General features: G+C 39.6%; 1 protein-coding gene across 8 annotated transcripts in view; it reads right to left on the bottom strand.

Annotated features, from left to right (window-relative positions):
• SLC4A4 (solute carrier family 4 member 4) overlaps window positions 1-19,107 on the bottom strand; it is a 335,807-nt gene that overhangs the window by 13,036 nt on the left and 303,664 nt on the right. For all 8 annotated transcript variants that reach the window (XM_073891772.1, XM_073891773.1, XM_073891770.1 and 5 more), the window contains 3 exons: window positions 11,095-11,273; window positions 9,879-9,951; window positions 2,325-2,393 (listed from right to left, as the gene is read on the bottom strand). In XM_073891772.1, the coding sequence (XP_073747873.1) occupies window positions 2,325-2,393; window positions 9,879-9,951; window positions 11,095-11,273 (321 nt within the window). The remainder of the gene's footprint in view (window positions 1-2,324; window positions 2,394-9,878; window positions 9,952-11,094; window positions 11,274-19,107) is intronic.

Below are 19,107 nucleotides of genomic sequence, written 5' to 3'. Positions count from 1 at the left end.
GATGCTCATCTCTTACTTTCTATTTTTACTGAGTCTCCAGAGAGAGAATCTTGTGACTATTTTTGTAATGAAGGAAGACATCTAACTCATGTATCTTACTCTGCCTCAGTCACCTTACCTGAAAGAAGAAAAGATGCTACTATGCATCTTAGACATTTCGGGATGTTTCAAGGATATAAAGGAAGTTTCCAACTTGAAAATGGGAATGCATTGGTATTTTCATAAATTCCACATTATTTATCTATGGCATAACTTAAGTAATAACATTCAGCAATTCATTACCATTCCTTTCAAAGAAAAGCCATAGGACTATGATAGTGAGTTTCAGAGTGTCAACAACTAGATGTTGGAATCTAGGAGAGGCTATCACAATGTTGCACAGAAACAGGTACTACACGGGCCGCCGAGCACCTATGTGCCAGGTGCTGTGTCTCAAAGATTAACTGTTGAGTTGCCATGGATGATGGTGAGAAGGATGATATTTAGGTACCTCCCAGAGGATCTCTCAAGTGAAAGATACTCAGTAAATAGCTGCTGAATTCAATTATTAGGTAGTAAGACTCTGACATAATATCTCTACTTTCTTTCCGGAGGAAAGGGGGAAGTGTGCAAATAAACTAGACTATCACAGACAAGCTTCTTGGAAGCTATTTCCTATGTAACAAACTTACTTTCTCTGCCTACGCCTACTTTTGACTGGAGGGGACCTTGCTGTTTATAAAGACTGGGTTACAAAATTTCTTGCTAAATCAAATCTCCCAAAAGAGGGAGAATCAAGAGAAAAGTAAAGAGAAAAGGCAAGAGGGACAACAGCACTGCAGAATTTGAGAAATCCACGGGCTGTGCCTTTAGCAAAAGATTTTTTTTCCCCATCACTGTGAAATTGTTGATTTTTTGCCTTCTATTTAATTTAATAAACATGTACTGAGCTCCAACTATCAGTTAAGCACCTAGAACATATAAAAATCAAACTTCTGATCTAGACTGACCTATTAGGGGCAAAAAGAAAAAAAAAGAAGAAGAACTATTAGTTTGGGAGCCATATTAGTTCCATATTTTTCCATTTAGGGGAAAAAAGAATATTTACAAAGCCAGGTACTTGCCCAAAAGTTTCATAGGCACAAATAAACTCCCATTCACATTCAACTAGTCCAATCTACGAAGCACCATCTTGTATTTTGTGACAAATATCCCAATGGTGAAGAACTCTACCCAGAGGGGACCTAAAAAAGGGAAAAATAAAACAGCCTTTTCTGTTTTGGGGGGTCTGGCCAACTGCCCAGCTCTATCTGACTCTAAAACCAAATTAATCTAAATTCAATAAATGAAAGCAAGGACTATTATGAAGGGGTTTAAATAAATTCTTATGATGTTCACAGAACATGCAGTCTTTTCCCATTAAAACATTAGTAAGTGCTAAATAAGGCTACAATTAACAAGGTGCCAGAAAGCAGCAGAAGTACTTCCAGTCTCCCGGTGCCAATTAAATTAAACCTCAATTGAAAGACAAAGTCCCTTACAGAGTTTTCTCCAGTGATTTTTTTTTTTTTTTTAAAGGGGCCAGTTTTACCCAAATTGTGAATAGCTGAAGTTTTGGACAAAAGTAGCACTAAACCGCATTGACTTTATTCTTTTATTGATGCAAAACTTTTGCTCATTTATCTCAGCCATGTGAAAAGCGAATCAAATAATAGCCTATTCTTAGTATGGTTTAAAGGCAGATGGATAAATGGAATCTTGAGGAGCACACCGAAAGGGTTCAATTTCCTTCTTGAGATGAAGGAAGGAAGGAGGGAAGGAAAGAGAGAAGGAAGGAGGGAAGGGAGGAGGGAGGAAGACAGGTCACAGCTCTCTCACTTCCCCAGTTAAATGACCTTTAACAGCTTATTTCAAGAATGGGTACCTATGGTAACATTTGTTAGCACAAATTAATTCTGTTAATTAAGTCAGAAATAAGAAGCAGTTGTATGGCAGAGAAAGTCGGAAACAAATGCATTTTATCTACCTACCTACCTACCTACCTACCTACCTACCTATCTAACATATAGTGCAATATTCTTTTCGGTATACAGTGTAATGATTCAACAATTCTATATACTACTCAGTGTTCATCATGATAGGTACACTCTTAATCCCCTTTCTCTATTTCACCCATCCCCCCACCTCCCTCCCCTCTGGCAACCACCAGTTTGTTTTCTGTAAATACACACATTTTAAAAATTCAGCAGTTAATAAGTAGCACTTCTCATCAAAGATCTGTTACTGGACTACTCTTACTACTAGAAGAAAACACAACTATACTTAGATTGCTATGGAAAACTTACTTGCACACCGTTAAGGGATGCTACCCCCATATACAGGAACACACCATAGAGTACAGGCATGGGAATAAACTAGAAAGAAAAAAAAATGGAGAAAGATTAAAAAATAATAATAATAAAAACAGTAATGAAGAAGGATAGTTTAAATAAAGGCCAAATCTGAAACTAAAAGATAGGACATAATAATATAGTGACCTCTAATTAGTGTACTCGTCATTGACGAAACTTCTAAACTCTATACTAGAAATACGTGGAGGGAGACTTTCAACTTTCATTTGATGCCCGTTGGCATTTTTTTTTAAACAATCAGCATGCATGACCTCAAAAATAATTTTTTTAAATGGGAAAAAAAAATGTTTCCCTTTCCCCTTAAAAGGAATGATTATGTAAACCAGATGTTTGCATGAAATGTGAGGTAGAAAGAGAGATAGACAGTGGTTGCTTCACTCCTGAGACCAAGTTCCTTTCCAACAGTCTGTTGATTTTTTCCTTAATAATTTTTGCCAAATGATCTATCAGTTTGGTGTGTAAATGCCTCTTTCAATTAAGCAAACATCAAACGGCTGTCCCCTTTCTTCCTCTCAGGAATATTAAGAGGACTAACTAATGAGAACACTGCTTGAAAGGAGCATTGAGCATACGGAAGCAATTAATTATACACATGTAGTAATACACATCTTTAAAGAGTGAATTAATACATTTTCAGGCATTAATTAGCAAGAGTCTTTTACAATAATACAAAGTGTTTTAACAATAGGAAGTTCCAATTCGATGTTCCTTAAGTTTTATCTATTCCTAGACCTTTGAAATGTCCTTAGTACTGTAGAAACTAAGCAACTCAAGGTTGATTCTGTTTCTAAGAAGTCTTCTATTTGAACAACAAAAGGTTCTCAAGCTTGGATTTTGAAAAGAAGTTCAAGTAATTTCGGTTTTCAAAAACCACAATCAATTAAGTTCAATCTTACTAAATCTACATAAAGGAGGCTTTGTAGCCAGGAAACAGTATGATTTCAGAGTAATTTTTAAAGAACTATGGCATGTATTAAATGGAACACAATTTCTATCAGTCTCCCCCTGGCATGACCTGAAACGGTTCTGCATCTGAGACCCTTTGGCCACTACTGTTGAGAATTAGTAAATTCAAAATATGTCACGACTATCTCCAATGGTTATCGGCTAGCTATAGGAATTGTTAAATTCATATGTAATACATATATTTATTTACATAAAACATCACACGCTCCTTCTAGAAAAAACTAGTAATTGTAACATAGCTAATTTGATCTTAAGTTCAGAAATAAATAAGTGACTTTGACTGCTGAAGGGGTCGGAGGGACAGTCTGAGTACTGGGGACTCCATGTGTGCCGTCATACCCCACAATCACCACAAAGAGGTGAGCACATCACATTCAAGCCACTTGAGGTCAAGCCACTTGAGTTCTGACACGTGCCTTTATTTCCTTTAGAATGTATATATTTCCTGTACAAACTGACCAAAAATAAATAAATAAATAAATAACCAACAAAGAAACCACTTCAGAGCTTTCACTCATTTTTTAAATTTTTAAAACATCTGTTACCGGCAAGGGCACTCCCACTTTTCTTTAATATATGATGATTCCTTTCATACATTCATTTCATTTCTAATTCCTTGGGAAGGAAAGAAAGGTGGAAGGGGAAAAGAGAAGCATAATTCTCTTATAGTTGGGCATGTAGTTAGAAATCCTGCAGTAGTTACTTTTTAATCTGAGTAAAGTGTTTTTTTCTGGCTTGAAAGAAAGTAATCACAAAGGTGATACTGAGCCTTACCTCCACCCCTCCCCTAAGTTTAGCTAAATATTTTCTCTAATGTAGTTCTAGGACCAGAGTGAAGGAAAGTTGTACCATGGTGCTGAGGTCTATTCTCTCTGAATTTATGTCAGATTTCACCAAATCTACCACAAAATAAAATCAGAAGGTACCCTTAACTCAGAATGGGGTATGGGTAGGAAAATAGCTTGAGAGATGATGATTTTTTTTTAAAAAAATATTCTTTGGTGAAAAGGAAATAGCACATATAAGGAAGTCTATTGATTCAAATTTTGGGTCAACTTCACTGTGATACAAATGTCTTAAGAAATGCACCATTTTCTTTAAAATAGTGCAATGTTTCTCACTAAAAATCTTTCAGTTTGGAAACCTTGATGAAATGTGACAGAATTACTGGGTTAGAGGATGTTTTTTATTGGATTTGGTTCAATTACTGGGTTAGAGGATATTTTTTATTGGATTTGGTTCAGAGTCCTATCAAAAGTTCAATCCTTAAAAATTCATCACAATAGAATCATTCATCACAATAGAAATTTCCCAAAGGAAGAAAAAGAACAATGTTTTAAAAAGATGTGATCCCATTTTAAGTTAAACTAGTATAATATACATTGCATAGCAGACAGGCATTTTTATAAAACAAGACAGGAGAAACTAAAACACAAAAAACACAAGGTATACTAGGTTCATAGGCACTTGAGAATTGCCAAATTATAAAATTCTGCAAATAAAATTACATGATTAAACATAGCCAGGAAACCAAAAAGCCCAGTTATAAGTAAATATTACAATGCTTTTAATAAATATTAAAAATGAGAACGTGCAATGCTTGGTCCTACAACCAGACAGAAAAATTAAATTGAAGTCAATGAAGATTTTAGCATACTCAGATTATGTCAGCAAATTTTTCAAATTCTGGTGAATGTAGTTCTACTCTTTTTTTACTTAGCCCTCCCTTTGATTTTCTGATAGTGTTAGAATATTCCCATAAGAAAAAAAATGTGAAAGGGTAAATTTAATAAGAAAGGTATAGATGGTAGTTGTCCACAGTGCAGAATTCAGTGCAGGAGTGAGACCTCCTAGCAGAATAATAGTCATTGTGTGTGTGCACGTGCACGCGCGCGCGCGTGTGTGTGTGTGTAAAACAAAGAATGAGGTACTGATGAGCATGGAAGCATAGAAGCTAGACCTGAGTTCCAATTCTGGTTCTACCCATTGTAGAACTGAGAGAGAACTGTCAACTTCTATCCTCAGTATTCTCATCTGTACAGTGGTTATGATAAAGATAACATAATACATAAGATCTAGTTCAGGGACTGGCTCATAATAGATACTCAAGAAATGATAAATGTGGTACTGATGTCATTGTTAGCATCAGGACCTTCACTGGCAAGTCGAGATGCCTGTGACCGCCAAGCCCAGCCCCCTCTGGTCCCTCTGTGGTAGGGGTGGGGGCGGCCAGAGAGGTGGCTGCAAAGGTCAGACTCGAAACCTCGGTTTTCTATAAGCTCTACAATATAGTCCTTTCAACTCTAACAACTGTCTTCAGGAACATGTTATTAAAGTAACATCCTAATGCCCTTAAGCCTTAAAAATCCGGGGCCATAAGGAAGCTGCTGACTTGAAATCCCGTCCTTAGTCACTGACGGAACCATGGATGAAGAGGTTGTGAAAATGCCACATTTCTCTCTACGTAAGAGAACTGGAAATTGGATCAAGGAAGCTGGGGAAGATCATCTCATGGGAAATGAAAGTAATGGAGTTCTTTGAGGGCAATACTGTTTTATTTTAAAAAGGCAATAAACCATGATGGTTATGAGATCAGGCTTTTGGAGTTAGAACTGCCTGAGTTCAAATCTTGGCTCTACCATTTAAGAACTTTGTGACTTGGCCGGTTACTTATATATTTTTTTATCTGTAAGATGGATGCAATTATACATACGTTTTTCATAGGTTTTATTGGAGAACTAAATAAAAAACAATCTGTGCAGAGCTCTTGGTCCGATGCCAAGCTCCCAATAAATGGGAGCCGCTATTACCACCATCCTCCCCCTCACTACCATCTCTCCTCCTTTCCCTGATACCGAGCAGAGTGTGGCACACTGTAGGAGCTCAACAAATGCTTGCCAGATACAAATCAAATGCTAGCCTCCACATTCTAGAACCCTAAACAAATGTGAAAGACAAATTTCGGCTGCACCTCATGTTAAAGATGAACTACTTCAAGCAAAGGCAACAGAAGTAGCAGTGAACTTTACTTGATCTTTATTTCTTTAAGCTTGCCAAAAGAATTGAAAAAGCAAGCTCTAGGAACGGTCTTTCATCTTTTTGCTGCACTGTGGTTGGCCCCAGTCTCCCCATACAGAACCCGAGCTTAACAGGCAGTGTTTCTGCCACAGAGACACAGATCTAAACTGTGTAAGCAGCCTGGGAAGCCAGTTCTTCCTGCTTCCCCACAGTTCTGTACTGAATCAGGGGTGGGATTTGAGGCATGTGTGAGTGCAGCTGGCTAAGGTCACGGGGTATCCTCATGAACTTAAAGCTAATACACTATGATTCCTTACATTTTTTCCATGTAAAAAGACAGGCTTCGGCAAAGAGATCAAAACAGAGGTCACAAGCTTCATGTTCAAAGTAAGCCTGCATAAGGAGGCGCAGGGGACAACTACCCACCCTGCTCAATGCAGGGAGAAAATTACTCGCATCCTCTGAGGCACTGAACCTGTGGGATGCAGGGAGCTGGGCAGGGGGAGGTGCTGAGCCACGTCATTTTAAAAAGTGAAAGGCCCATATTTCTCTTGATTCTGTTCATTTGATCTGCCTTTCAAAGGCAGACTCTTAAGTAAAACCATTCTCTAAAGTTGTCATCTGTTCCTTTAAAACACACATACTCCAATGGTGGAGGAAAAAGGCTCCCTCCTCCCAAGTAACCCCTGATACCTCTTTCCGTGTGAATTCTGAGGTTAATTGTTAATCCTGACTCCTACTTAGTTATTACGGAGGTTTTAGTTAAACTGTACCCTCAACATCTGCTTCTTCCTGTATTGACTTTTTACATGAGCTACCAAGAATTCTGGGGTGAATGCTTCTAAGCTACCCAATTTCTTGGGAGGAAGGGCACATGATCTGAAACTAGCTGATGTGATTCCTGAAGGAAAGAACACTTCTACTCACCGAAGTCTGGAATCACAATTGTCAATGCTGGACTATTTTATTCTTGTTGTTTTCAAATCTAGGTTTCCCACAATATATTGGAAGCCATAGTAACAGAACAGTTTCATTTCCCACATTTTGGGCATAAGCCTTGCCCAGTAAAAATGTTTGCTGGACCACCTTTTTCACTGATTCTTACACTGACTCTTTGCATTGACTCAAAGTTACCAGGTGGAAATGGCCATAATTATGAACATTAGCAGCTGAACAAGGGTGAGCTTGAGGAAGGTCAAAAGGAAAAGCAAGCTCATACTTGCTGATCCCTTACATCTCTCTTTCTCCTTTCTCTGTATTATAATCTGTTCCTGCAGATACTAAGGTGCTTTGCATATCAGGGCAAAAAGAATCATTGTAAAATAAAGAACAAAAGGGCTTTCAGCTTTAATTCCTCTGCAGCCACATTTGGGTGCAGGGTTAGAAAATAGTTAGGAAGAGGCGTTGTTGAAAATGTGAGTCTTGCATCTTTTCCTAAAAATAGCAATTTATACAGTATCTGTTCTCTGTTTCCCTTTGGGATCATACGTGATTACTCAGCTGACAGATTCTCTAAGATTAAAGCCAATTTGCTGTAACAAAAAAAAGAGAGAGAGAGAGAGAGAGGGAGAGAGAGAGAGAGCTTTTAAACACATCTGAATTTTTTGAGTTAGGATTTGATACTGTATTAATGAAAAGACATAATATAAAAATAAAAGACAAAATGGGTGGGGGCTGATGGGCTAATAGGCTCAACTGAACTGATGCAAAGATTTCTATTTATCCCCTACTGGTAGCTAAGCGCTAAGAGACCCCATAAAAAAATCTCTGCAGTTGTGTCATGTGAGCCCACCTTTGGGGAACCCAGGGACAAATTCATTCCTGTAGATCCTCCCACAACATGAGGTCATAATTGCCTGCAATGACCTTTCTAAAACTGGATCTGTCCAGATGAGGTTCTACGGCCTATGTGGTAGAAAGCTGTCATTAGACTTTTCCACCGGCTGATGTGCTAGTGTCTATGGGGCAACAAAGGAACATAAAGCCTTTGGATAGTGGATGTGATGCTGTGAAACTCACAACTTCAAACCTACCCCACAACTTGCTTTGCACTGGCAAAAGGGATAACAGATTTCCCTCTGTCCCTGCAAAACCTTAAGACCTGGACTCTCTTGAGGTTTTCATATATGCCCAGAAACAACTTCTTTGAGGTTATTTTAAATTTTACTTTCCCACATGTTATGTGAAATATGTATTCCTTCATGATTCCAGGCAGAAATTAATTAAGCCAGTTTCAGTTCATCGTGGAAACCAGGGACAAGGGGTGAATATTTAAATCTTTTAACTGTTTACCAAGCATTTTGTGCATAACATATGCGATAATCTAAATACCCTGAGGGCAAAACCAGTCTTAGCCATAAGCTAAGAAATTATAGTTCCACTTTCCTCAAATTCATCTGAATGGCAACCGACTTATAAATGTGCCAATTCAAGAGAACGGGGGTCTTTTGCCTTTCTCTCTCTATACTTCTGCATGGTTTGAATTCTTTACAAGAATGTACTGCTCCATCACTTGTGTAGTTAAATAAGCATCTTAAAAATCTGAAAAATGAGAGTTGTCTAAAAATAAACAAAACTTTTCAGAGACGAATTTGAAAGGATATTAACAGTGGTCGTTTATAGCTTCTAGGTCTATAGGTAATTTTCATGCTTTGCACTGTGGTGCAAAGCATCAAATACAAACTATCAATAACTGGCCAGTATTGTTCATATAATAGAAGGAAAGAATAAAATGCCTGTGTCACAAAAAAAGAAATGGAAGCTTCAGGACAGCTAAACCTGCTCTTTTAACCCTATCTCGTCTTCTAAATAGGTTTTCCCATACAGTTCCCATTCATCTGTTTTGGCAGATCGTCACCCCATCGATCAAACCTATATATTTGACTCCTAATTTTCTAAATCATCTAGCATGTCATTTTTTCTTCTTCAAAAGTTCATTTCTAAAGTTTTCTAGTCATAAATCAGTAATTTTACTCCATTCTCCCTCTGTGGAGATTAGGCCTTCTGATTCAAAGCCAATAGAAGCACAGTCAGCAATAATTAAGACGAGGAGAAGAGTTACAAAATGATCATCCATGTTACCCAGGAGTCTAGTGCGTGCGTGGGGGGGGGGGGGGAGTGGAAGCAGGATTTAGGGACAAGTAAATGGGAAGTAGTGGGAAGAAAGGGTACAAGGAGAAGAGTAAGAAATGCAGTGAGGAGGGGAGGTCAGTTAGACTAAACTGTATGGAATTGCCCTTTGTATAAGTTAAAAATTGAATACTGGTAATTTAATACGGTGCAACCAAATACCTACAATAATAATAATAAATAATAGAAGGAATGAAGGAGTGAGAAGGACATCAAAATAAAAGTTTTCAAAGTCCTTGTTCTACCTGACCCCTGCTTCAGTGTGTTCCAGAACTGATGAGAATCTTGCAGATAAGGAATTCCACTCCTCACATAGCCAATTATCTGTCAGTGTACTGAGAAGGAGGAAGAGACAAGTATTTACCACATATTTACCTTCAAGATGGGGGCCATAAAGACCGACAGACCAGTCAGAATAAACACGAGGGTTCCAGTGACTCTTTGTTCCCTGAAACCAAATCAAAAGATTACCAATTTACCTCTTGTTTTCATAAATAGGCCTTGTCTTTTCCCCTTCAAAAAGGACTATACATTGACCAAATAAATGTTTGACTAAAACAGCAAAGGTCTTGATATCTTATATAAATGAATACCTCGAAGACAGCATATAAGCTCCATGTAACTATAAAATTCTCTTATTGTATAACGCGATTTGAATTCGTCAAGAGAAAAGGGATTCTGCTAAATCCTTTGCTCTTTTCAGAATTAAAAAAAAAAAAAAGTCACTTGCTCTTGGTCCATCAATTCCTGGCCTCTTCGAAGCCCTTATTTTTTAAACGACTTGTGCTGTTGTGTAATTACACCTTCTTTCTCAGGAGACAGATATTACATTGTCCTGCATTCTAATTAGCAAACAGCTCAGGGAAATTTCATAAGTGCAATAAATCCCATCAGTCTAATTTCCAAAGCTAAACAACAAGAGTACTTTTTAACAAATAGGATTCCCATCCAACACCCCCAGCCCCCAAGAAAGAATCACCCACTGTTGTGGCGTGGGAAACAGTGGCTCTGTCCTGCAAGCTACTCACCCAAGCACTTGCGAGCAGGGCTTGCTGTGAACAGCATTCAACACAGTATCAAGGTCTTATGCAAGCCCTTCCTGGCTACCCAAATTTAACAGCTGGCGGTCAAGGCTTCTCGGTGTTTATGGGGACAGAAAATGAACTGGGGAATAAGAATTCCTTTCCCTTCATAGAATCTTCAAAATCACAAGCAGACTCAAGAGTTTTGGGGAGTCTCAACAGAGCTGGAAGGTTAAAGGGTTTGGCCTTTACATATGCTTGTGATGGAGTGGTTATCACAGCACCGAAGCGAGCTACCCGTGAAGAAAATGAATGACCTGCTTGTGCTTTTACATTGCCTTAGTTAGCCTGCATCAGCCAAAGGGAATTTATGGAACATAAGACGCGAAATCGAAAAATTATTGAAGACTCTCTTTCTAATGAAAATGTAGTCCTTTCTGGAACATCAAGTACAGGAATAAATTAATCATCACCAGCCTTTTCTCCTCCCATTCTGCCCATTTCCTACGAATGACATAGGTGTGGCATGATGTGTTTTGCAGAGCCATTTTCCTCTGACTTACACATACCTCACTCCTAGGAACTTTGGTTGTTCTCCGGGGGCAGAAGTCTCTGTCTCCATCTTCAAACTGTCGATGTGAGCAATAGAGATGACGGTTGCAGCCACATACCACGGAAGAGCCATGAAAGAGCACACCACCATGAGGATGGCGACCCAAAAGAGATCCAGGTGATATCCAGCTCCTTTCTGTAGAGAGAGGTAACAAAACCATATGGAAAACAAACAAACAAAACAAAACTCATCTTTCTATCTTGTCCTATTTCCAGATGGGAATTAAGATGACCAAAAAAAACCCCACCTCACTTAGCTTGCTAAAAATATCTACTTCAAGGTAAGTTTTTCAAGGAAGGGGACTTTATCTTCCCCATATTATCCCCCCTAGCAATTACACACAGAGCTGCCACGTGACACCTCCTCTAGCTTGACTGAAATTCACAGCTTACTTATCGTTTGCTTATTGTCAGTCATCCTCTCTGTATCCAATTTTGTAATCAGAAAGATGGGAGATAGAGATCTACCTTGAGGAGTTACTGCGACCATTCGCATACTTCACTTTTAGTGAAGTAACAGAGGCAAAGCATCTTATAGGAACTTAAAAGGTAGTGGTTGTTGTGTAGTAGGAGCTCAAAAACATGGTGATGGCAACAGTGGTGGTACTGGTTGTTGTTAACCTAAGCACAATAAACACCTTAAAAAAGGCAGGTACCAATCCTTCTCTGTTTGACTGTTTAGCATAAGCTGTTCACCTAGATAGTACTCAGCATATGTAGACCAGAGATCTGAAAGCAATCTTGAGAAGGTATGCCTAAGACGATTTCTCACCTTTCATAGTATATGAAAATAATTGTTTAATAACCTATTAAACACGATCATTACAGTAATTAATGCACCCTTAATCAGAATAGGCTGATTTTACTGGTCACAATAATGTTTATTGACTGGAAAAGCAGACTATGTAACAAAAGGTCTCGCTCTTTTACTCACTAAATATTGTTAAATGTGTCCATAGTGTTATTCTGTGGTTATATTTCCCTGCTCTGTTTATGAAGAAATCAAATGCTTAATGCCCCTATGGAGCCTGAGAAAACAGAGCAGTCCATTTGCACAGCATGGAAGCAGAAGCACCAAGAGCCAGAGTATGGCCAATCTGAGGGAATGGAGATGCTGGCTTTAAAAAACTGAGACCGTAATTTACATTAGAAACCTGGTGACTGTTATCATTCAGGTCCGATTACAGTCAGTTAGAACACTGCTATCCTCTCACTGAAACGCCAAGATTTCACCCCTGGCTCACAAACATGGGTCTAATCCTGTTCTCAACTCATCACAGGCAAGGGTAGCTGACACAAGAAAGAAGAGCATACATTGACTTAGTCCAGGTTTGACTATGAACAGAAGTATCCTTGGGAGACAAAGGTTAATACACAGTCATGAAAGCAGTTCATTTCAGTACAAATGGTTTGAAACCATAGGGTTCGGATTGGGAGTGGGCTAAGGTAGGGGAAAGGAGAGCAAAGCGTGGGGATGAGCTGAAATAAACTTGTTCAACAATAACTAATGAGGCGAGTATCATGGTATATCTGGGCCTCAGTCATTCCATTCCTTGAACAAATACTACTACCAACTTACTAACAGGCACAGTTCTGGGTGTTAATGTCCTATCTGTGAATAAGACAAAAATTCCCATCTTCGAGGTGTTTCCATTCTACCGAGACAACAATAAACAACACAAGTAAGTAAACTGTAAACTATACAATATCTTAAATAGTACTAAGTACTAAGTAGAACTATGAAAATTTGGGCTTGTACACTGAGTATGACGGGAAGCCACTGGAGGGTTTTAAGTGGAGGAGTGACATGACCTGCTTACGTTCTAAACACTATGGCTGCTATGCTGGGAACAAAGTCAAGGACAGTAAGCCCAGTTAGGAGGTTGCTCCCATAATCCATGAGAGAAATTGTGATGGTTAGAGCCAGCGTAGTGGCAGTCACGATGGCAAGAAGTGTTTGGATTCTGACTATACTTTAAGGTGGAATCCACAGAAGTTGTTCACTCCTGCCTATGGATATGTCTTATGACCTCACTGTAGACCATTCATGCTCGGGCCTTTGTTCACATCTGCAGCCTCATCCTTCACCTCTCCCCTGCCCCCATCCTATACCATGGCCACCTTCAATCATATGCAATTCCTTCAGTATGTCTTACATACTCATGCCTTTGTGTCTTGGCCCATCTAGCACCCTTGCCCTGGAATAACCTCTACTCTTCCTTCTTCTTACCTTGAATCAGTCCTACTCATCCTTAAGACTTAAGTCAGCCTTTATCTTTTCTGGTAGTTTTCCTGCCTCGGTCCAGGTGAGATGGGTAAGTCCAGTTAGGTTAGATTTCCTCTTCTTTGTTCCCCTGTTCACTTTATGCTTTCCTTTACCACAGCACTCATCACACTGTTTTGAAATTATGTGTGCATTTATCTGGCTTTGGCGTTAGACTGTAAGAAACAGGAAGACCTGGACTATGTTTCTTTTTCTCTCTATCCTGAATACCTAAGTAGAGTTCATGGAGCAGAGTCAATTCTCAATTAGTATTTACCAAAAAAAATGAACCACAAATAGCATGTATACATTCTTCTGAATGGCAACTATAAACTCTTAATCAGCCATACAAAAAATTAAAACTTGATTTGTTAATTGGTGGAAATGTGAATCACTTGGTGGGCGGGGAGGGAAGGTGAACAACAGCGGAAAATATCACATAGTTTTAAGCCCGATTTAGACTAAATCACTCAAGACCATATTAGAGGTACCAACATGGTAATTAATGGACAGGATCCCCAAATCCTGGCATCAAGGAAACTGTAATAACCTACGGATGTACACACTGCCTAGATCAATGGGTCAAAAGAATAGCTGTTGTAGAAAAGATCATGTAGACTACCGTGACCCAAATCCATACTTTCTTGCTCTATTTCAACAAAAACAAGTTTGCACAAGATATCCTGGAGACTAACAAAAAGGGGCCACATAATACCAAAGAGGGTGAAATGAGGATTTTGGAAAGTAGAATACAGAGGAAACTATGCAAAGCCACCAAAATAAAAGCTCTAAGAGAAAATAATCGTAGATACATAATTACTATGTGCCCTGACATCATTCTCTTCAAAAAGTCTTCCTTTCCCTCAACCATGTTGAGACTTCTTGCTTCTCTTAAGAGGAAGAGGAAATCATCAACATGAACTGAAGGCCCTGCCAGGCCTGCCTCTGTGTGGTTCCCTCTTCATCGTCAACTCTCCCTCTCTCACTGCGGCCACAATGGGTTCTATCAGGAAGGCATTCGTTCTTGTCAGGTGACTTCCTCTTGTAAAGCCTGTACATACACTGTGATTCCTGTGCCCCAGTGGAGTACTCTTCCCACCCAGCCTCATCTAGCTAATTCCTACTAATACTTGAATCTCAGTATAAGTGCCATCACCTCAGGGAACTCCTTATAGTTCCTGACATAGGTCAAACCTCTCGTACAGCTTCTTAAAGCACCGTCACCTCTCCTTCACAGCACTAGACACATTTGCAATGTCACATTTTGCATGACTATTTGAATGATACCTCTCATCCTCATGGACCAAAAAAGCTCTATGAGGACAGGGACCATGGGTGTTTTTGTTCACCACCATTGAAACCCTAGAACCTGGCACAGTGCCCATCATAGAGTGAACACTCCAGATAAATATTTATTGGGTAAATGAATGAATGTTAATTCATTTGTTCAATGGCACTCTGCTAGATCATAGAAGTAAAATTACAGTAAATAATACAATCTTTGCCCTCAAGTGGCTTACAATGTAGTGCTAGAGCTGGACAAGTCAAGAGGCATTTGCAATACCACACTGTTCTATACATGGGGTGAGCTTGGGGTGCCATGCAGAAGGGGTATTAAGCCCAAAGTCAAAGATGGTATTCAAAGGAGGTGGTATTTAAGCTGAGTCCTAAAATGTGAGCCATAACCGGCTGGGAGGCAAGATATAGGGAGGCAGGAGGAAAAAATTAGGCAAATAAGCCACCATTTTGAGAAAATGAAACAGAGTTGGTGCATATGAGGAGATGGGAGAGGTAGGAAATAAGGCTACAGAAGTTAAGAACTTTAATGTTTTGCTAAAGACTTTGGAATTTTTATCTTAAAAGCAAAGGCAAACCATTAAAGGCTTTTAAGCAGGCAAGTGATATGATCAGATTTCTGTTTAGAAGGATGGCTCTTCTGGTTTGTAGAGGACATGCCGGGAGTGGTCAAGACTGGACGCAGAGAGGACAGACATGACAGCATTGCCATAGTCCAGGCCAGAGCTGACGCAGTTCCAACTAAAGTAATAGGATGGGGGAAGGACAATGGACAGATGGGAGAGATTTTAAGGAGACTGAGTCCAAAGAGGGAAAGGCCATGATTTTGCCAAATTTCAATGCTCAAGGCTTACAATGTCTACCTAGTACAGTGTCCTACATACTGTAAACACTGGAGACATATTTGTTGACCAGAATGGTAAAAGCTATGCTAAAAAAATTATAGCGCCCCAACTATTGCCATAAAGACCTGGAACCCAAGTGGTTATGTTAGAGAAGTTGTTCCTGAACTTATACATATGAAAACAAGCCAACTCTAAGATGTTTCTTTTAGCTAAAGGTATCTGAGTAACTAGATTTGAACGGAATAAAAACAGTATTCAAATATTGGAACTTTTAATAGAAATAGTACTGTAAGAAATAGAGAAAACAGCATTTTTCAAAAATAGCATGTGCGTTGTTCCTTACCCCTCCTCCCCATTGCCAACTGCCTTTTGCAGATTTTCATAATCTCCTACTTGGATTATACAGGGGCCTCCTAACCACTCCCCTCCACCCACCCCCTCTCTGGCACCTCTCCCATCCATCCTTAATGCTGCTAGAGAGGGTGTTTAAATGCAATGCAGGTGCCATCCATCTAGGCTGGAATGTTGAGGGAGCAGGAAAGGCCAGCAGGAGATGAGCAAGTCAAACAGGACAGAACCGGTCATGACAAGCACATGGCTTGCCATGCTGAGATGCTCCCCAACTGATACTATGATAGGGGCCCTCAAAGATTCCTGAAGCTTCATCATTCCTTAAATGGGCATTGCACATTCTGCACCATTCCTCAAACTGGTACCCTGTTTCTAAGTCTTAACATTTGTTTAAGTCCGTTCTCTCTCTCTCCAAGGTCCAGCTCAAATTCCCCTGCTTCCTTGACATCACTTAGCAACCCTTGGCCCTCAACACCGTCCTCACCATAGAAGTGCCTGCTTCAGTCCTGTCCCTGACAGCCCATTCTCCTTACAGAGTAATCTTTTTAAAATCTCAATTACTATATGGCACTTCCCCGCTCAAAACCCTCCAGTGGCCTCCTGTTTCCACCTAAAACACAGTAAAGTCATCTAAAAGGTTCCATATCAGTGTTTCTTCCTGGAACTATTTTGCCCCCCCACCCAGGGAACACTTGTCAATGTCTAGAAACATTTTTGTTTGTCACAACTTAGGGGAAAGTGTGCAAGTGGCATCGAGGGGCTAGAGACCAGAGATGCTGCTGAACAGCCTACAATATACAGGACAGCCACAACCAACAAAGAATTGCAGTTGGGAACCTTTGTTCTACATGATCTGGCCCTACTCCCTTTGACCTCATCATGCTTCACTAATTCCCCTATGTTCCAGTCACGCTGGTCTGTTATCTGTTCTTCAACATACCAACATACCTTCCCACCCTGGGGCCTTTGCATTGCCCCAGGAAAACTGCACTGGAATTGGAAAACTGTTATTTAATAAACACCCACTGAACACCCTATACCACGTTAGGCCTTGTGTTAGATAAAATAATAAGTAAGAAAGAACATGTGCCCCTAAGGGGTTTATAGATTATTAGTTGAAGCCAGATGTGGAAGCAAATACTTTATTATATGTGCAAGATACAAGGCACAAAGAAAGCCAAGTCAATCCCAACCTTGGTGGTGGAGTTAAGTGGTAAATAGAGAAAATCCACTAAACTCCTTCAGGGCAGAGACCATAACTTAGAACAATTCTTATCTTCAACATCTAACACAAGTGTTCCATACATAGCAAGGACTCAAAAAAATGCCCAAAAGGTTATATACGTCCTTTAAAGTTTAAAAAAGTCCTGTCTCCATGAATATAAATGTAAAGCATGTTCTACTTTTTGAAATTAGATATTGTTTTAAGTAGCAGGACAGGAAGTGAAATTTTACTTCCTTTTAATATTGTATATGCTTTGCTAATACAGAACAAAAGTCAATTGGAATAAATCCACAGAAATCAAAATCTAGGGGAGAAAAAGACTAACAGTCTAAAGTTTACATCTGGTAAACAGATGATAACAAAGGGTCAGAGAAGTACACACACATGCACAGACACAGAATAAACATTCATTATTGTGCATAGGAGCCCCCCATGATCCAGACAATAAGCTGGTTTATGGGGACACCAAGAACCATGAGATAGGTCCTCCCCACAAGGAGCTCACAATCAGATGAGGGGACTCAAATCTGTACACAAATCACAATGCGCTCTAAACGGAGATTCAAAGAGGCTTGAAAGAGACACCCGAAGTACAGAGAATAAACTGTTTACCAATATCTAGAGTGAACCCACAAAAACTTCCCACTGTGATGACATCTAAACAGGGCTTTGAATAATAGGAGCACTCCCTATGAGAACTGGAGATGGGTTGGCAAGCTTTTCAGCTATCACCCATCTCACACAGTGCAACAACTCTGGGAACCATGTGGCCCAAGATAACCAAATTCTTCATTATGTATTTACTGAGCCTACCACATGGAAATCGCTGTGATGGGCCACAAAACAGAGCTGGAGAAAGGACTAAAACATATCCTTGCCTTGAAAACATTCGGCCCAGAAAAGGAGATAAGGTCATTATCCAACCTAACTAACCTCCATGCAGGATATCATGTGACCAATGCTATAGAGTAATGCACATTTAGTAAGAGCAAAAATAAGAACAACAGAAGTTACATTAGGAGTGAAGGCTACACTGACAAGTTTATATCCGGAGGCTCTTAAAAGGTGGGAAGGATTTTAGTAAGAGGTAATCATCGAGGAATGGAAAGGAGAGTTGAAATAACTGGCAGGAGATATGCCAGATTTGAGGACAAACCAAGAATCCATTTGATCTGAGCATTGTATAGTATGTGGAGAGCATCATTCTAAATTTGGGTTGAGAACATATCACAAAGAGATTTAATTCCCAGGCTAAGGCAAATGGACTTCTTCAAGGAGCAAATGTTTAGAGGGCCAAGGGGTAAAGGTTTAGAAATATAAGACTGACATATAAGAACAACACTTAAAAAAATTACTGCTTTTGAAATGAAGCAAGGGAACCTGATTATTAACTCATGGCTAAACAGAATAGTCTAGACATGAAATAAAAGGACTGGATTTAAGGTTATGGTAACAGGAATAGAAAGGAAAAATAAAACAGGGCAAATTTTGGAGTTATCCAAGAAAAGGACCTTAAATTAAGGGTTTTACCACAAAGGGTATCAGAAAATTCACTGATACACCAACTTATGTCTATGCCTAGATACTTATCCTAAACTATTTCTCCCTCCCACCTACTTAAAATCATTTTCCTTGTGAGAAGTATCCTTTGCTTTGCAGTCTGAAGCTCAGACTTATTTCCTACCTCTGCAATGACTCAGGAAATAACCTTGGAGAAGAAGTCATGACCTTGCTGAACCCCATTTGCTTTTGAGTGCTCTGCAGGGAGAATGTGGGACATAACTAACCAAAATGATGGCCAAGAAAAGCCAAGTGGCTTGGCGCTCCTACATCAATACGGAGCGGTTCAGCAGAGTGGAAAGGTGGATCCCATCCCAACAGAGCAGCCAGCCAGCCAGGGCCACATGACACAGAGCCAAAGCAAATGCCACCCAAAAACATGCTGCTTGTAATATTACAATCCTTCCCTCTCTCTCACTGTTCCAGGTTT

This window comes from Callorhinus ursinus, unplaced genomic scaffold, assembly GCF_003265705.2.
Source record: "Callorhinus ursinus isolate GAN/ISIS: 27379988/994484 unplaced genomic scaffold, GSC_fseal_2.0 scaffold4, whole genome shotgun sequence".
NCBI lineage: Eukaryota > Metazoa > Chordata > Mammalia > Carnivora > Otariidae > Callorhinus > Callorhinus ursinus.
This window is presented reverse-complemented; position numbering and strand designations above follow the sequence as displayed.